A 20,764-nucleotide genomic window follows, 5' to 3' on the forward strand; every position below is an offset into this window, starting at 1 on the left:
GGTCAATGCAAATATAGAAATGAGGACAGAGCCTATAATAAGAAGTAAGTGTACATTTTTGAAATGCAAAAAGGAATTGAATAGCACACCGTTGAAATCGTTTGAACACATAAATGGGATAGACTTTGATAAATTACATCTCTAGACTTCTTTAGCAATGGCAACCAGAAGCCTATATAAATGTCAGCTGCCTGAAAAAGAAACATGCAGATACCAACCTGTTGTCATTAAGTTGTGTGTATCTAGGCTGAGGGTCTGGGTCTCCATCATTTACATCATAGCTGGCATCTGGGTCCTATGAAAAAACAGGCCAACAGTCAGAATCTGGTTGTTCGCAAATGCCAAGTATTTTAATGTATTTTAAAATGAAATTATTAATACATATTAATCTTTCATTATTATTCATTGGTTAATTATTTTTGCATAATAAACCAATCAGCGGGTTCTGGAGTGGCCGAACCAGTCTACGGGTCTAAATCCAATAGAAAATCTTTGGATGGAGCTCGGCGACAGCCCCGAAACCTAACCGATCTAGAGAGAATTTGTGTGGAGGTGTGGGCCAAAATCCCTGTTGCCATGTGTGCAATCCTAGTGAAGAACTATAGGAAACCTTTGAGCTCTGTAATTGCAAACAAAGACTTCTGCACTAAATATTAACACTGATGTTCCCATGTGTGAAAATACTTCTGATCCCCAGTAACATACAAAAAAATCAATCAAAAAAAAAAAAAATCATACAATGTGATTTCCACAATTTTCTTTTTAGATTATGTTTCTAACAGCGGAAATACATCTATATACATATATACACACATACATCTATATACATATATACACACATAGACATATTCATATACATATATGTATGTATATATATATATATATATATATATATATATATGTATATATATATATATATATATATATATATATACATGTATATATATATATATATATATATATATACACATGTATATATATATATATATATATATATATATATACACAGTTGGGCAAAAAAGTATTTAGTCAGCCACCGATTGTGCAAGTTCTCCCACTTAAAATGATGACAGAGGTCTGTAATTTTCATCATAGGTACACTTCAACTGTGAGAGACAGAATGTGAAAAAAAATCCAGGAATTCACATTGTAGGAATTTTAAATAATTTATTTGTAAATTATGGTGGAAAATAAGTATTTGGTCACTTCAAACAAGGAAGATCTCTGGCTCTCACAGACCTGTAACTTCTTCTTTAAGAAGCTCTTCTGTCCTCCAGTCGTTACCTGAATTAATCGAACCTGTTTGAACTCGTTATCTGTATAAAAGACACCTGTCTACAGCCTCAAACAGTCAGACTCCAAACTCCACTATGGCCAAGACCGAAGAGCTGTCGAAGGACACCAGGAAAAGAATTGTAGACCTGCACCAGACTTGGAAGAGTGAATCTACAATAGGCAAGCAGCTTAGTGTGAAAAATATCAACTGTGGGAGCAATTATCGGAAAATGGAAGACATACACGACCACTGATAATCTCCCTCAATCTGGGGCTCCACGCAAAATCTCATCCCGTGTGGTCAAAATGATCATGAGAACGGTGAGCAAAAATCCCAGAAACACACGGGGGGACCTGGTGAATGACCTGCAAAGAGCTGGGACCAAAGTAACAAATGTTACCATCAGTAACACACTACGCCGACAGGGAATCAAATCCTGCAGTGCCAGACGTGTCCCCCTGCTTAAGACAGTGCATGTCCAGGGCCTTCTGAAGTTTTCCAGAGAGCACATGGATGATACAGCAGAGGATTGGGAGAATGTCATGTGGTCAGATGAAACCAAAATACAACTTTTTGGTATAAACTCAACTCGTGTTTGGAGGAAGAGGAATACTGAGTTACATCCCAAGAACACCACACCTACTGTGAAGCATGGGGGTGGAAACATCATACTTTGGGGCTGTTTTTCTGCTAAGGGGACATGACGACTGATCCATGTTAAGGAAAGAATGAATGGGGCCATGTATCGTGAGTTTTCCTTCCATCAGTGAGAGCTTTGAAGACGAAACGTGGCTGGCTCTTCCAGCATGACAATGTTCCCAAACACACCGCCCTGGCAACGAAGGAGTGGCTCCGTAAGAAGCATTTGAAAGTCCTGGAGTGGCCTAGCCAGTCTCCAGACCTCAACCCCATAGAAAATCTTTGGAGGGAGTTGAAAGTCCATGTTGCTAGGCGACAGCCTCAAAACATCACTGTTCCCGAGAAAATCTGCATAGAGGAATGGGCCAAAATATCAGCTACTGTGTGTGCCAACCTGGTAAAGTCCTATAGTAATCGTTTGACCTCTGTAATTGCCAACGAAGGTTATATTACAAAGTATTGAGTTGATTTTTTGTTATAGACCAAATACTTATTTTCCACTATAATTTACAAATAAATTCTTTAAAATTCCTACAATGTGAATTCCTGGATTTTTTTTTCACATTCTGTCACAGTTGAAGTGTACCTATGATGAAAATTACAGACCTCTGTCATCATTTTTAAGTGGGAGAACTTGCACAATCGTTTGCTGACTAAACACTTTTTTTCCCCACTGTATATATGTATATATATATATATATATATATATACATATATATATATATATATATATATGTAGGTGTGGGAAAAAATCACAAGACTACTTCATCTCTACAGATCTGTTTCATGAGGGGTTCCCTCAATCATCAGGAGATCTCCTGATGATTGAGGGAACCCCTCATGAAACAGATCTGTAGAGATGAAGTAGTCTTGTGATTTTTTCCCACACCTACATATTGCGCTCTACCACGGTATCGAGCACTATTCTCCGGATAATCCAATCAAGACATATATATATATATATATAGATAAACACAGAGCTGTAGTTTTTTCACAGTTTTGAACTGCGAACTATCAAGCTGGTGGCTATTTCATTCGGATTAGCAATCAGCACATTTGTAGTTTTTGGTGTGGCAGAGTTCCTGCTGTTACGTCACGACCTCTTATGGTTTGTGCTACATAATGACGTAATTACGTACTTGCGTTACACATGCACGCGCATTAGCTTTAGGTGTTGTTAGCTAATAATAGCAATTTGGACAGGTAATGTTAGCTGTCACTGAATGTATATTCTATCATAACAACAAAATTACTGCAAATTATTCATTGTTTCTCCTGGACTGCTTTTGCATGTGTGCACAGGCTGCCTGTGTGTACATGTTGACGAGACAGGGTGAGTGTCAGTTGTAAACACCAATCACTTTATTCAGGCCTGTGAAAAAATGTATTACATAGACTTTATAATTTTGAACAGTAAAAACAATTGTCAAACAATTGTGTTTTATTAAACCACTAATGGTAACATAAGTGGTGTTAAATGTTTTGCTTTGAAAAATGTTACTGTAAGGAAATTGCAAAAAGCATCTTTCATTTTTTGACAGCACTAGTATTTATGTAAAAGGTGAGAAAAAATCTGCACACCCAATGCAGTCGAATGATTTCATCTCAACACAGGGAAACCAAAATATTTTACTGTATCAGACTAGACAACTTACCTGTACAATTCTGTATTGACAATTTTAGGATTTATACTTACATAGTTCTGCATCAGGTCAGGATGGTTCTTCTCTATTCCATCATCCAGGATGGACACAACCACACCTTTACCTGTGTAGCCCAACTGCCAAGCAGCTTTGGCATTCAAGTCACGGTGGTTTTCGTTGTACTGAGGATGGGGAAAAAAGTAAAAATCTCTGAGATGAAATTGATTTATTTGAGAGACACCATAAAGCAAATAAATAGAAAATAACAAATACAAATTCAGGGCTATTTGTGTGACACAATAGATGTAATGTGCTTAAGATGAAAATGTATGCTAACAGTTTTCAGTAATAAAACCACAATGTTTCTTTACTTGTATTTATCATTATTGAAGACTAAAACAGTAGTAAAGCGCTAGATGACACATCCATTTTGCATGCCTTTCGATTTGCTCTTGACATTAAATCTGTCAATGCTAATTTTTATTAAGAGCAAAACAATTCTCTTTGAAGCGTGTACACAGGCTGTTTGCAACCTTTACACTGACTGAGGGAACTAACTTTTACAGCTTTGAGCAACTAAAAACGTAATAATGCGCCAACGCAAAACGTACACACCCATTGGTTTTGTGTGTGCTAATGACAGCGACTTAGATAAGATATGTTAACTATCATTTAATGTATTTTTCTATCGTACCAGCAAAAGGACTGCAAAATGTTGGTTACTTCTCTGGGACTACTTAAGTGTGTGTGCACGCGCTCACTGCACTTATGTATATGTAAATATATATATGGGTGTGTAAATATATATATATGCAAACATATACACATATGCAAACATATATATTTATACATACATATACATATATACATATGCACACATATACATATACATATATGCATACACATACATACATATACATGCACTCATATACATATACATATGCATGTATGTATACAAACCCCGTTTCCATATGAGTTGGGAAATTGTGTTAGATGTAAATATAAACGGAATACAATGATACGCAAATCCTTTTCAACCCATATTCAGTTGAATGCACTACAAAGACAAGATATTTGATGTTCTAACTCTAACTTTTTTTTCTTTTTTTCAAAAAATAATTAAGTTCGAATTTCATGGCTGCAACATGTGTCAAAGTAGTTGGGAAACGGCATGTTCACCACTGTGTTACATCACATTTTCTTTTATCAACACTCAATAAACGTTTGGGAACTGAGGAAATTAATTGTTGAAGCTTTGAAAGTGGAACTCTTTCTCATTCTTGTTTTATGTAGAGCTCTAGTTGTTCAACAGTCAAGGGTCTCCGCTGTCGTATTTTACGCTTCATAATGCATCCATTCCATCCATCCATTTTCTACCGCTTATTCCCTTTCGGGGTCACGGGGGGCGCTGGCGCCTATCTCAGCTACAATCGGGCGGAAGGCGGAGTACACCCTGGACAAGTCGCCACCTCATCGCAGGGCCAACACAGATAGACAGACAATACTCACACTCACATTCAAACACTAGGGCCAATTTAGTGTTGCCAATCAACTTATCCCCAGGTGCATGTCTTTGGAGGTGGGAGGAAGCCGGAGTACCCGGAGGGAACCCACGCATTCACGGGGAGAACATGCAAACTCCACACAGAAAGATCCCGAGCCTGGATTTGAACCCAGGACTGCAGGACCTTCGTATTGTGAGGCAGACGCACTAACCCCTCTGCCACCGTGAAGCCCGCTTCATAATGCGCCACACATATTCGATGGCAGACAGGTCTGGACTGCAGGTAGGCAAAGAAAGTACCCGCACTCTTTTACTACGAAACGACGCTGTTATAACACGTGGCTTGGCATTGTCTTGCTGAAATAAGCAGGGACGCCCATGATAACGTTGCTTGGATGACAACATATGTTGCTCCAAAACCTGTGTGGACCTTTCAGCATTAATGATGCCTTCACAGATGTGTAAGTTACCCATGCCTTGGGCACTAATACATCCCCATACCATCGCAGATGCTGGCTTTTGAAGTTTGCGCCTATAACAATCCGAATGGTTATTTTCCTCTTTGTTCTGGAGGACACCACGTCCTCTGTTTACAAATATAATTTGAAATGTGGACTCGTCAGACCACAGAATACCTTTCCACTTTGCATCGGTCCATTTGAAGTGAGCTCGGGCCCAACCAAGCCGGAGGCGTTTCAGGATATTGTTGATAAATGGGTTTGGCTTCGCAGAGTAGAGTTTTAACTTGCATTTACAGATGTAACGACCAACTGTAGTTACTGAAAGTGGTTTTATGAAGTGTTCCTGAGCCCATGTGGTGATATCCTTTACACTGATGTCGGTTTTTGATGTAGTACCGCCTGAGGGATTAAAAGTCCGTAATGTCATCGCTTACGTGCAGTGATTTCTCCAGATTCTCTGAACTTTTTGATGATTTTACGGACCGTAGATGGTAAAATCCCTAAATTCCTCGCAATAGCTCGTTGAGAAATATTGTTCTAAAACTTTTTGACAATTTGCTTACAAAGTGGTGACCCCTCACCCCATCCTTGTTTGTGAATTACTTAGCATTTCATGGAAGCTGCTTTTATACCCAATTATGGCACCCAACTGTTCCCAATTAGACTGTACACCTGTGGGATGTTCCATATAAGTGTTTGATAAGCATTCCACAACTTTATCAGTATTTATTGCCACCTTTCCCAACTTCTTTGTCACGTGTTGCTGGCATCAAATTCTAAAGTTAATGATTATTTGCAACAAAAAAAAGTTTATCAACTGTTCCCAATTAGACTGCACACCTGTGGGATGTTCCATATAAGTGTTTGAGAAGCATTCCACAACTTTATCAGTATTCATTGCCACCTTTCCCAACTTCTTTGTCACGTGTTGCTGGCATCAAATTCTAGAGTTAATGATTATTTGCAACAAAAAAAAGTTTTATCAGTTTGAACATCAAATATGTTGTCTTTGTAGCATATTCAACTGAATATGGGTTGAAAATGATTTGCAAATCATTGTATTCCGTTTATATTTACATCTAACACAATTTCCCAACTCATATGGAAACGGGGTTTGTATATTAGGGGTGTTACGGTACTTGTATATGAATTGAACCGTTTCGGTACAGGGGTTCGGTTCGGAGGTGTACCGAACGAGTTACCACATGGACATATTAGGTAGCGTACCGCTCGTTGTGTAAACAATGCAGAGCCACGCACAACACACAGCATGCTAACAGCGACTGGGCTAGGACAACATGTAAAAGCCAGCGCTGAAAGACCCTCCTGCCTCGTTAACATCTCCCGTTTGGGAACGCTTTGGCTGCGCGGTGCGATACAACAATGGAGGACGGAAGTTTGCCGACATTGTTGAGCAGCAGTAGGGTGTGCTTCTGCCAACACGGCAAAAATGCTAACCCCTTTGAAGCGTCACCACCGCATTCAAGCAGCCTCTCCTCGGCGAGTCAGGCAGGGCTAAAGCAATAACAAATGTTTTTATAGCAGCAGATTTAAGACCATCCATCCGTCTTCAACCGCTTGTCCCGTCTGGGGTCGCGGGGGGTTGCTGTATTGCATTAAAAACTAGATTTTGGGGCAAAATATCGATATATGCGATATATCGCAGGTTTGTCTCTGTGCATTATAGAAAATGACTATATCGTGATATTCTAGTATACGTTCTCAAGCAGTTGTTTTTAGCTGCGGGCATTACACTACAGGCTCTTCCCATTCCTTCTTGTGTCTCTTTCTCACAGACAGTAAGCGCACCTTCTTACACATGTCACATACTGTTACGTCAAACATCACATACGTATACGCCCTCTCGGAGCAGAGAGGTAGCAGTGGGGGTAACATTAGCTGTGATGCTAGCGAAGCCGTGCAAATGGTAATACGAGAGAAAGAAGGTGCAAATCTGGTAACAAATGAAGGAAGAATTAATTCCCAAGAAAAAACGCAGTGGGTCCCTCGTCTGGTGGTGGTTCTGCTTCTAGCGGCAATATGTCGAATTGACAACTTTAATTTGTCAAGTGTGGAGCAAAGGTGTTGCTACCAAAAGTAGCATTACTGCTAATATGTAGCATCATTTGAAAAGTCACCTGCTAGAGAATGAAGAGTGATTACTCCACATGTCAACATCTCCATTCGGGGCCACACACCCACACTACCAAAATGCCAAGGCAAACATTTCCAGATCAACACCGTATGAAAAAAACGGTCAACAACAAAAGATAATGTCTGCAGTAACCTACCACATTGCAAAGGACATACATTATTAGATTTCCTATAATGCAGCCTATTTTTATTTGACACTTATTGAAATATCTTGTGTGACATCATACACAAAAGTGCACTTTATTTGTTTTAAACTATTGTAGTGGCGTTCTGTACAAAAAGTGCACTTTAATTTAGTGTTGTTTTGATATGTCATCTTAGTGAAATCATTCACAAAAGTGCACTAATAGCTTGTTTTAAAATGTCTCTGACAATCTTGCACTTTCTGTTTTGGAAATGACATGAATGTTTGTGCCACTGCTTAATAACTGTTTAATAAATACAGTTTTGGTCAATTGACTTAGTTGTGATGTCCTTCTCTGCATAAAAGTTTAAAATGAGCATATATCAATACAGTATGAATAAGAATGTTTTAATGCAGACACATTGAATCATCATACTGCTGTGATTATATGCATCAAGTGTTAATTCAAGGCTAAGAAAAAATATCGAGAAATATATCGTGTATCGTGATATGGCCTAAAAATATCGAGATAATAAAAAAAGGCCATATTGCCCAGCCCTACATACATACATATGCATATACATATAAACATACATAGACATATATGTGTATACACACAATGTATATACATACATACATACTGTACATGTGTATATACATATACATACATATATAAATCAATCAATCAATCAGTCAATGTTTATCTATATAGCCCTAAATCACACCTGTCTCAAAAGGGCTGCACAAACCACAATGACATCCTCGGTAGAGCCCACATAAGGGCAAGGAAAAACTCACCCCAGTGGGACGTCGACAATATATGTATGTATATAGGTATATATATGTATACATGCATAAATATGTACACATATACATAAATACATACAGTATATACCCATATATATACATTATATATGCATATACAATTACAAACCCTGTTTCCATATGAGTTGTGTAATAGTGTTAGATGTAAATATAAAGGAATTACAATTATTTTGCAAATCATTTTCAACCCATATTCAGTTGAATATGCTACAAAGACAACATATTTCATGTTCAAACTGATAGATAATTTTTTTTTGTTGCAAATAATCATTAACTTTAGAATTTGATACCAGCAACATGCGACAAACAAGTTGGGAAAGGTGGCAATAAATACTGATAAAGTTGAGAAATTCTCATCAAACACTTATTTTGGAACATCCCACAGGTGTACAAGCTAATTGGGAACAGGTGGGTGCCATGATTGGGTATAAAAGCACTTCTATGAAATGCTAAGTAATACACCAACAAGGATGGGGCGAGGGTCACCAATTTGTAAGCAAATTGTCGAACAGTTTTAGAACAACATTTCTCAACGAGCTATTGCAAGGAATTTAGGGATTTTACCATCTATGGTCCGTAAAATCATCAAAAGGTTCAGAGAATCTGGAGAAATCACTGCACGTAAGCGATGATATTACGGACCGTTGATCGGAAACGCGGATGTCGAGCGGGGCTAAAAACAAAGCAGAAGGCTAATCCCCACAGAACACCACTTCCCTCCACCCTGAAGACGGATTTAAATAAAGGATGCGAGACTACTGGTCTGGGTAAGGAGTCAGTTAAATTAGAACAAGTTTTTTCTGCTTTGAGTGTTTCAGAGTTGGACATGTGTTTTACTGAGGTGGCTAACTATGATGCGTGCAGTTTATCAAAGCAACAAACAAACAATCGGAAAATCCCCGTTACTGAGGAGGCTAACCATGATGTGTGCAGTTTATCAAAGCAACAATCAAACAATCGGAACATTCCCGTCGTATCAATTCCTAGATATGGTCGTAATTATACTGAATGCACTGGGCATAATAAACACAACATTATTAATATTGCTACTACGGATAATTTGATCAAAAATTCCCTATAACAGCCCTCTACCTATAATATAGGTTTTTTAAACATAAGATCATTGTCTCCCAAAACGTTGTTAGTTAATGATATCATCAGAGACAACAATCTTAACGTCATCGGTCTCAGTGAAACCTGGCTTAAACCAAACGACTTTTTTGCGCTAAATGAGGCATGTCCTCCTAACTTTACACATGCGCATATTGCCCGTCCGCTTAAAAGGGGTGGGGGGGTCACACTAATATACAACGAAAACTTTAACCTTAGTCCTAACATAAATAATAAATATAAATCGTTTGAGGTGCTTACTATGAGGTCTGTCACACCGCTGCCTCTACACCTGGCTGTTATCTACCGCCCCCCAGGGCCCTGTTCGGACTTTATCAATGAATTCTCAGAGTTCGTTGCTGATCTAGTGACACACGCCGATAATATAATCATAATGGGGGACTTTAATATCCATATGAATACCCCATCGGACCCACCGTGCGTAGCGCTCCAGACTATAATTGATAGCTGTGGTCTCACACAAATAATAAATGAACCCACGCATCGCAACGGTAATACAATAGACCTAGTGCTTGTCAGGGGTATCACCGCTTCCAAAGTTACGATACTCCCGTATACTAAAGTATTGTCCGATCATTACCTTATAAAATTCGAGGTTCAGACGCATCTTCGTCAAAATAATAATAATAATAACTGCTATAGCAGCCGCAACATCAATACGGCCACAACAACAACTCTTGCTGACCTACTGCCCTCGGTAATGGCACCATTCCCAAAGTATGTGGGCTCTATTGATAACCTCACTAACAACTTTAACGACGCCCTGCGCGAAACCATTGATAACATAGCACCGCTAAAGTTAAAAAAGGCTCCAAAAAAGCGCACCCCGTGGTTTACAGAAGAAACTAGAGCTCAGAAATTATTATGCAGAAAGCTGGAACGCAAATGGGGCACGACTAAACTTGAGGTGCACCATCAAGCATTTAGTGATGGTTTAATAACTTATAAACGCATGCTTACCTTAGCTAAAGCTAATTATTACTCAAATCTCATCCACCGTAATAAAAACGATCCTACATTTTTGTTTAGTACGGTAGCATTGCTAACCCAACAAGGGACTCCTTCCAGTAGCTCCACCCACTCAGCTGATGACTTTATGCAATTCTTTAGTAAGAAAATTGAAGTCATTAGAAAGGAGATTAAAGACAATGCGTCCCAGCTACAACAGGGTTCTATTAACACTGACACGATTGTATATACGGCGGATACTGCCCTCCAAAATAGTTTCTCTCGTTTTGAGGAAATAACATTAGAGGAATTGTTACAACGTGTAAATGGAATAAAACAAACAACATGTTTACTTGACCCTCTTCCTGGGAAACTGATCAAGGAGCTCTTTGTATTATTAGGTCCATCAGTGCTAAATATTATAAACTTATCACTTTCCTCGGGCACTGTTCCCCTAGCATTCAAAAAAGCGGTTATTCATCCTCTTCTTAAAAGACCTAACCTCGATCCTGACCTCATGGTAAACTACCGACCGGTGTCTCACCTTCCCTTTATTTCAAAAATCCTCGAAAAAATTGTTGCGGAGCAGTTAAATGAACACTTAGCGTCTAACAATCTATGTGAAACCTTTCAATCCGGTTTCAGGGCAAATCACTCGACGGAGACAGCCCTCGCAAAAATGACTAATGATCTATTGCTAACGATGGATTCTGATGCGTCATCTATGTTGCTGCTCCTCGATCTTAGCGCTGCTTTCGATACTGTCGATCATAATATTTTATTAGAACGTATCAAAACACGAATTGGTCGATCATAATATTTTATTAGAACGTATCAAAACACGAATTGGTATGTCAGACTTAGCCCTGTCTTGGTTTAACTCTTATCTTACTGATAGGATGCAGTGTGTCTCCCATAACAATGTGACCTCGGACTACGTTAAGGTAACGTGTGGAGTTCCCCAGGGTTCGGTCCTTGGCCCTGCACTCTTCAGCATCTACATGCTGCCGCTAGGTGACATCATACGCAAATACGGTGTTAGCTTTCACTGTTATGCTGATGACACCCAACTCTACATGCCCCTAAAGCTGACCAACACGCCGGATTGTAGTCAGCTGGAGGCGTGTCTTAATGAAATTAAACAATGGATGTCCGCTAACTTTTTGCAACTCAACGCCAAAAAAACGGAAATGCTGATTATCGGTCCTGCTAGACACCGAACTGTATTTAATAATACAACTCTAACATTTGACAACCAAACAATTAAACAAGGCGACACGGTAAAGAATCTGGGTATTATCTTCGACCCAACTCTCTCCTTTGAGGCACACATTAAAAGCGTTACTAAAACGGCCTTCTTTCATCTCCGCAATATCGCTAAAATTCGCTCCATTCGGTCCACTTAAGACGCTGAGATCATTATCCATGCGTTTGTTACGTCTCGCCTCGATTACTGTAACGTATTATTTTCGGGTCTCCCCATGTCTAGCATTAAAAGATTACAGTTGGTACAAAATGCGGCTGCTAGACTTTTGACAAGAACAAGAAAGTTTGATCACATTACGCCTGTACTGGCTCACCTGCACTGGCTTCCTGTGCACTTAAGATGTGACTTTAAGGTTTTACTACTTACGTATAAAATACTACACGGTCTAGCTCCATCCTATCTTGCCCATTGTATTGTACCATATGTCCCGGCAAGAAATCTGCGTTCAAAGGACTCCGGCTTATTAGTGATCCCCAAAGCCCAAAAAAAGTCTGCGGGCTGTAGAGCTTTTTCATTTCGGGCTCCAGTACTCTGGAATGCCCTCCCGGTAACAGTTCGAGATGCTACCTCAGTAGAAGCATTTAAGTCTCACCTTAAAACTCATTTGTATGCTCTAGCCTTTAAATAGACTCCCTTTTCAGACCAGTTGATCTGCCGTTTCTTTTCTTTTTCTTCTATGTCCCACTCTCCTTTGTGGAGGGAGTCCGGTGGCCATGTACTGCTCGCCTGTGTATCGGCTGGGGACATCTCTGCGCTGCTGATCAGCCTCCTCTTGGGATGGTTTCCTGCTGGATGTAGCCGCAGAAGTATTCCCATGCTAGTTAGCACGGTTAGCACGCACGCGTCTATCAGTCCAAAACGGCCCGATATGTCCATATCCAGGAGTGCCTGGCGGTCGTATTAGTATTAGTATTAGTGGCCAAGGCATGGGTAACTTACACATCTGTGAAGACACCATTAATGCTGAATGATCCATACAGGTTTTGGAGCAACATATGTTGTTATACAAGCAACGTTATCATGGACGCTCCTGCTTATTTCAGCAAGACAATGCCAAGCCACGTGTTACAACAGCGTAGTTTCATAGTAAAAGAGTGCGGGTACTTTCCTGGCCTGCCTGCAGTCTAGACCTGTCTCCCATCGAAAATTTGTGGTGCATTATGAAGCGTAAAATACAACAGCGGAGACCCCGGACTGTTGAACGACTAAAGCTCGACATAAAACAAGAATGGGAAAGAATTCCACTTTCAAAGCTTCAACAATTAGTTTCCTCAGTTCCCAAACGTTTATTGAGTGTTGTTCAAAGGAAAGGTGGTGTAACACAGTGGTGAACATGCCCTTTCCCAACTACTGTGGCACGTGTTGCAGCCATGAAATTCGAAGTTAATTATTATTTGCAAAAAAAATAAAGTTTATGAGTTTGAACATCAAATATATTGTCTTTGTAGTGTATTCAACTGAATATGGATTGAAAAGGATTTGTAAATCAGTGTATTCCGTTTGTATTTACATTTAACACAAATTCCCAACTCATATGGAAACGGGGTTTGTGCATAAATACACACACACGCACACGCACACACACACACACGCACACACACACACACACACACGCACACACACGAAGATGAGGTAGATGACCTTGACGTGGTCATTTGAAAAGTAGCTTGCCTGTTGAAAAAGTGTTAGAATCTTTGATCTCCAGATTGCTACATCAAGAGCACTGTCCATGGCCAAACCTTCCAAGTTACTTTGGCTGTGCCCATGGGCCCCATGAGTGATATCAAACCAAATTTGAGATTAAAGTTTAGCAAAATATATATTATTGTACTCAATGTGCGAATGTATAGTAATAGTTGGTCTCGATCTAGTTAATACAATACAGAACTCATTTTCACGTACACACAACCTCAGCTTTGTCTCGAACACTACTGCATTAACGTGTCAAATGGCATCATTATAAAGGAACAATAGCAAGACACTATTACAGGACAGACACTGCAATTGTTTTTTCCTCACACTCATGTTACTTCTCACCACAGACTTGAAACCGGTGATAAAGACAAGTAGAAGCATTACATTGGAAGTTAAAGAGTGAAGTCAATGTGTCATTTTGCTGGTTTACCTTTTCCATTCAGCCATTATTTTTAAGCTAAGTAAACACCAAGCAGGATTAACCCTCCCTCACATGAATGACAAAATAAAACCGACAGCAGTGAAAGGCATTGAGGTCTTTTGTAGCCATGTTAAAAAATGCATGTTTACATTCTGATCAAAGCACAGCTGGTCCCAGCAGTGAAATGGCTTTGAGGTGTTGCTCCAGTTTTCTATTGTCACTTGCCTCTTACAGACGCTTAGCAACCCCATACCATCATATTTAGAAATAGAAATGCAAATTGCTTTTACATATTTAATGATCAGTATGTGTATTTTGTTGTATCACACTTTGTGTCTTTTGAGTTTTTAAGTATAATTCTATTAAACGTTGTCAAAATATGGCAGTTTGCTCTCATGTTTTATTAATTTCATGTATTAGTTTATCAAATGCACTACATAACAGAGTGCACCTTTTAAACTACTAAGTAGTTGTGTTGCATGACAACACATCTCCCTCAGTCATAGAGTGATGTTAAATAGTAAAAATCTCAGGAGGAAGGTACTAAATGCGGTTTAGCATCCTGACATTACAGTGAACTTCAAGTGGATTGTGAAAATCCATTATATGAACTTCAAGATTAAAATTTAAATGTTAAGATAATCCACTTGGGAAAAAAAGCAAATAACATAGATTAAAACGAAAAGTTATTTGTGTTCAAGCAAAACTACATCCCTTTGGGGCAAAGTCATTCATGTGTGTTTGCGCCGCTTAGAGGAACACTTTACTTAGAGCAGATATAATAGATTCACTGAAGATTGTCTTTACACTCAGGGGAAACATGTAGTCTCCAAATTTAATTATTGCTATTGACTTTAAGCTCACGTTCACACTTAATACACATTCTTGCTATTTTATTTGATGATAAGAAAAGCCGTAACTCACCAAGTACCACTGGTCTTTGAATTGCGGATCGAAAGGTTCTAGAAAGATATCCCTTTTTTTCCTCTCTTTGACCACCTGCTGCTCTGCCCAGACCACCTAAACATAGGACATACAGAAATGAGTATACAAAAACGACAGTCAGATGACGGTAAAGATTATTACAAAGAAAACATGGGCATAAATTACTTATATAAATACATACACGCACGCACGCACACACGCATAAAAAAATACATACATTTATATATATAAATATATAAATACATACACGCACGCACGCACACACGCATAAAAAAATACATACATTTATATATATAAATACATACATACATATACACATACAAACATTGATGTATACGTATAATACATACATATATATATATATATATATATATATATATACACATACATACATACATACATAGATATATACGTATAAATACATACAAATATATATATATATATATATATATATATATATATATATATACATATATATATATATATATATATATACTGTACATAGATATATGTGTATATACATATATATATATATATATATATATACTGTACATAGATATATGTGTATATACATGTATACATACATACATATATATATATATATATATATATATATGTATATATATATATATATATATATATATATATATATATATATATATATGTATATATATATATATATATATATGTACAGTATATATATATATGTATATATATATACATATATATATATACATATACATATATATATATATATATATATATATATATATATATATATATACATATACATATATATATATATATATACATATACATATATATATATATATACATATACATATATATATATATATATACATATACATATATATATATATATATATATATATATACATATATATATGATAAATGGGTTGTACTTGTATAGCGCTTTTCTACCTTAAAAGGTAATCAAAGCGCTTTGATACTACTTACACATTTGCCCATTCACACACTGATAGAGGGAGCTGCCATGCAAGGCGCTAACCAGCACTCATCAGGAGCAAGGGTGAAGTGTCTTGCTCAAGACACAACGGACGTGACGGGGTTGGTACTAGGTGGGGATTGAACCAGGGACCCTCGGGTTGCGCACGGCCACTCTCCCACTGCGCCACGCCGTCCCCTATATATATATATATATATATATATATATATATATATATATATATATATATATATATATATATATATATATATATATATATATATATATATATATATATATATATATATATATATATGTATATATATATATATATATATATATATATATATATGTATATATATATATATATATATATATATATATGTATATATATATATATATATATATATATATATATGTATATATATATATATATATATATATGTATATATATATATATATATATATATATATATATATGTATATATATATATATATATATATATATATATATATATATATATATATATATATATATACACACACACACACACACACACACACACACATGTACATATATATACATATGTGTCACATAAGTGAGAGAAGCAGGAATTCAGTAGAAAATATGTATTTAAATTGAGTAAAGTGTACAAAAAAGGAAAAAAATAAGGTCAAATAAATAGTAACACTCTCCTTGGAAGACCACTGGAGACAGAACATAAACTAAATAATTAATGACACATTAAACATGCTCACATCTAAATGGAATTCATTAAACACATTTGGCTAATAAAGTTGATTCTGATTTTCTATTGTTTATCCTGTTTATAAGTTATATATAGAGCCTAGCACAACTAAGGAAAGAGGTGGGGTACACCCTGGACAAGTTGTACATACTGTATTGACAAAAAAATCATTCACACTCAGACACAGACCTATGAATAATTTGGACTTCACTTACTTTACTTGATATCCATGTTTTTGGATGGTGGGAATAGGGATGGGTATAAACTTTATCATGTTCGATTGCAGACTTGGCACCAACCGAAAGCACTTGGTGGGCAAACAGGTGTATTCATAGTGTACTACCTCTACAGTAGGTAACGGTACAACTTTTATTGCCAACAAAGAAAGCATGCCTGATAAAAAGCACTCAAAAGTAAGGCTACACTTTTTCAAATGTGCTAGCTCGATGCAGCTGAAATAGGCTGCAGCACCCCCCCCCGCGACCCCAAAGGGGACAAGCGGTAAAAAATGGATGGATGGATGGATGCGAATTCAAAATGGATATGCCATATACCTGATACTTATTAGCATTAGTAATGTTACATAGCTATTTCAACACCACCTAATTTGGTATTTAAAACTACAACTAAGGTGCACACTAAAACTAAACAGCTGGTGTGTAATGAATACAATACTTACAATATACACACTTTGCAGGATTATAAAAAACAAGACTGGCACATTCAACTTAATAGCACACACTACTTCCTGACTACGGCAACACACAAAGGACAAAATGAAATGTAAACAAACTTGCAAATGAGACTTGGAACGTGTGTAAGAAAACAAAATAGCACAGTTATCAATATCAGCTCAATTGTAAATGTTAAATAAAAAAATGTAGATTCTATTACTAAACAAATACGCATATATTACCACATGAACACACACAAAAGTACCAAAAATGTATTGGTACCATATCAGTTCAAATGTGAAATGTTCCCATGGTGGAAGGAACATCACACTGTACTGTGAGATAATTTAAGACAATGTGGAGGCGGACTAGTGGATGGTTAAGCGAGTCATTTCTCTCTGTCAGTCCTTATTGGCTTTCTGTTTAAGGAAAACAGCACTATCGACTTGGAAGCTTCTTTGCAGGCAGAGTGACACACTCAGTCAAGTGTAGCAACCACATTTACCTTCACTCAAATAACAATGTGTTTCTAAATTGGACAGAAAGAAGCTACTTTATCCTTATTTGAATGTCATCCAGTGTAACTTCCCCTCGTAACAGCTACTATTTCTAAATTTAGCTCAAGCAGTATGTGATGCAAGTTCTTGATGTTAAATTCATAAAAACAAACTACACACAGTCTCACTATTATTACAATATGGTGTCGAACTATTTACAGATATTGGAAAAAATATATAATCCTTCTGATCCGATCAAACACCGAAACCGTCAATAGATGGTTGGGGAGGAGTATATTTACAGCTGTTGTGTGCGCAGTTGTGTACTGCACTTTCTAAAAGCTGTAGATGTTATTGTCACATATGCTTGATTGATTGATTGAAACTTTTATTAGTAGATTGGACAGTACAGTACATATTCCATACAATTGACCACTAAATGGTAACACCGCAATAAGTTTTTCAACTTGTTTAAGTTGGGGTCCAGGTTAATCAATTCACGGTACAAATATATGCTATCAGCATAATACAGTCATCACACAAGTTAATCATCATAGTATATACATAAAATCATTTTTAACCTGGGGGGTGGGATGAGGAGCTTTGGTTGATATCAGTACTTCAGTCATCAACAATTGCATCAACAAAGAAATGTACATTGAAACAGTGTAGGTCTTACTTAGTAGGATATGTACAGCGAGCAGAGAACATAGTGAGTTCAGATAGCATAAGAACAAGTATATACATTAGAAATACATTGGATTATTAACATTAGGTTATTTACAATCCGGGGAGATGGGCTGTGAATGGAGGAGGATTAGTAAAGGGTTGAAGTTGCCTTGAGGTGTTGTGGTGGGTGTACAGTAGATGACAGTATTGTCCTGTTTAAGAGTGTCACATGCTGTTTACGGCAGACAAACTGCCTTACGGTAGACGTAAACGTGACTGCTGTTGTTGTGTGTTACTGCGCTGGGAAGACGTTAATGAAACTGCCTAACAATAAACCCACATAAGAAACCAAGAACTCGCCCTCGATCATTCTACAGTTATAACGTCATTGGGCAGACACGCTCTTTATACACGTCACTCAGGTTCGCACGGAGCTGGAGGGGGCGTGGCCTCCAGCTCCACCTGAATTTCGGAAGAGGCGCTGAATTTTGGGAGTCTCCCGGAAAATCCGGGAGGGTTGGCAAGTATGGAGTATGACATATAAAACTCCAAAAATCCTTGAAAGAATACAAAGGACATAAAAAACAATAAAACAGTACAGAGCTGATGCAACCAGCTGCCACTTCAGTATATAATTTCTACATACATATACCAAAATACAAGTTCCTCGTGTTGAAAGTGACATTTATTTTAAATTGGCAACAGCCGTAAGAAGTCAGGTAGGATTTTTATGTTATAGCTGCTCACATGCTTGTCACGCATGCACTAACAAAAAAGAGATCTTTCTAAGACCGAAAACATTTAAAAACATGCTATACCGGTTGCTATATCCCAGTTGAACCAGTGAGTGAAGTCATATGCTTTTCCAAACATGCTTTTGTAACATAACAGTATCCTTGTTTTGCATGCGTATGTATCAGTGGGGCGTAGCTTACATTGTTGAACCATAAAGAGGTCGGGTTGCAGCTTTTTTGAATGCGAGCACCCTCTGCACCAGGGATTTTCAACTACATTGTTTTGGGAGTCAGATTTCCAGAAAGTTAAGGACCAAGGGCTCAGATTCCTCCCTTCACTATTAATCCTATTTTGTATATTTCAGAGAACCAGTGTCCTCTACATTAGATTTTTGATTTTGTCAGACTTAAAGGCAGGGGCGTCACTAGCTTTTAAGGACAGGGGGGGCTTAGCCCCCAGGAGATGCACAAAATGCGGGCGAACGTAGCGCACGAGCCCAAAACTTCACATATACATATACATATATATATATATATATATGTATATATATATATATATATATATATATATATGTATATATATATATATATCCATCCATCCATTTTCTACCGCTTATTCCCTTTCGGGGTCGCGGGGGGCGCTGGCGCCTATCTCAGCTACAATCGGGCGGAAGGCAGGGTACACCCTGGACAAGTCGCCACCTCATCGCAGTATATATATATATATATATATATATATATATATATATATATATATATATATATATATATATATATATATACATATATGAAAGACTTAAAGGTATACTGGAGGATGTGTATCAAGGATTTGTATCAATTATGTAGGAATAACAAATATACCAACAATAGTAATAGACAAAATACCAACAATGGTAATAGACAACTTGGCAATAATGGTAAGGTAAACATTGAGCACATTATAACACTTTGAGACAGAGTACAACAGCAAGTCAAATTAAAAAAAGACCCTTATCTTTATATCTGAACCAGACCCAATGTTTGTATAATAGATTAAATCGATGAATAGTTTGGCATTGCTTGTGTTGTAAGTCCAGTTTGTTCCATTGTTTTACTCCGCATACAGACACACAAAAACGTTTACAAGTGGTTTGAGCTCTCGGCAATGAGAAATATCCAAAGCCTCTCAAGTTATGAGCCTGCACTCGTCTTATAAAAATCCGTTGTAGATGAGGAAATAATTTGTTAAATGCCTTTTATAAGATTATTAATGTATTATACTTAACAAGGTCATCAAATTTGAGCAACTTTGATTGCATAAACAGATTATGAGTATGTTCTAAATAACCAACGTTGTGAATGATCCGCACTGCTCTTTTCTATTATATGATCAGAGGGTGAATTGTGTTGTGCCAAGTATTACCCAATACTTCAACACAGTATGTAAGGTATGGCAGTACCA

At 37.3% G+C, this 20,764-nt stretch overlaps 1 protein-coding gene across 2 annotated transcripts in view; it reads right to left on the reverse strand.

Moving 5' to 3' along the window:
* Positions 1-20,764, reverse strand: part of furina (furin (paired basic amino acid cleaving enzyme) a) — a 186,509-nt gene that overhangs the window by 62,505 nt on the left and 103,240 nt on the right. For both annotated transcript variants that reach the window (XM_061881428.1, XM_061881429.1), the window contains exons 4-6: positions 15,013-15,108; positions 3,612-3,740; positions 219-295 (exon numbers count right to left, since the gene is read on the reverse strand). In XM_061881428.1, coding sequence (XP_061737412.1) covers positions 219-295; positions 3,612-3,740; positions 15,013-15,108 — 302 coding nt within the window. The remainder of the gene's footprint in view (positions 1-218; positions 296-3,611; positions 3,741-15,012; positions 15,109-20,764) is intronic.

This window comes from Nerophis ophidion, linkage group LG02 (genome assembly GCF_033978795.1).
Source record: "Nerophis ophidion isolate RoL-2023_Sa linkage group LG02, RoL_Noph_v1.0, whole genome shotgun sequence".
In the NCBI taxonomy this organism is placed as follows: domain Eukaryota; kingdom Metazoa; phylum Chordata; class Actinopteri; order Syngnathiformes; family Syngnathidae; genus Nerophis; species Nerophis ophidion.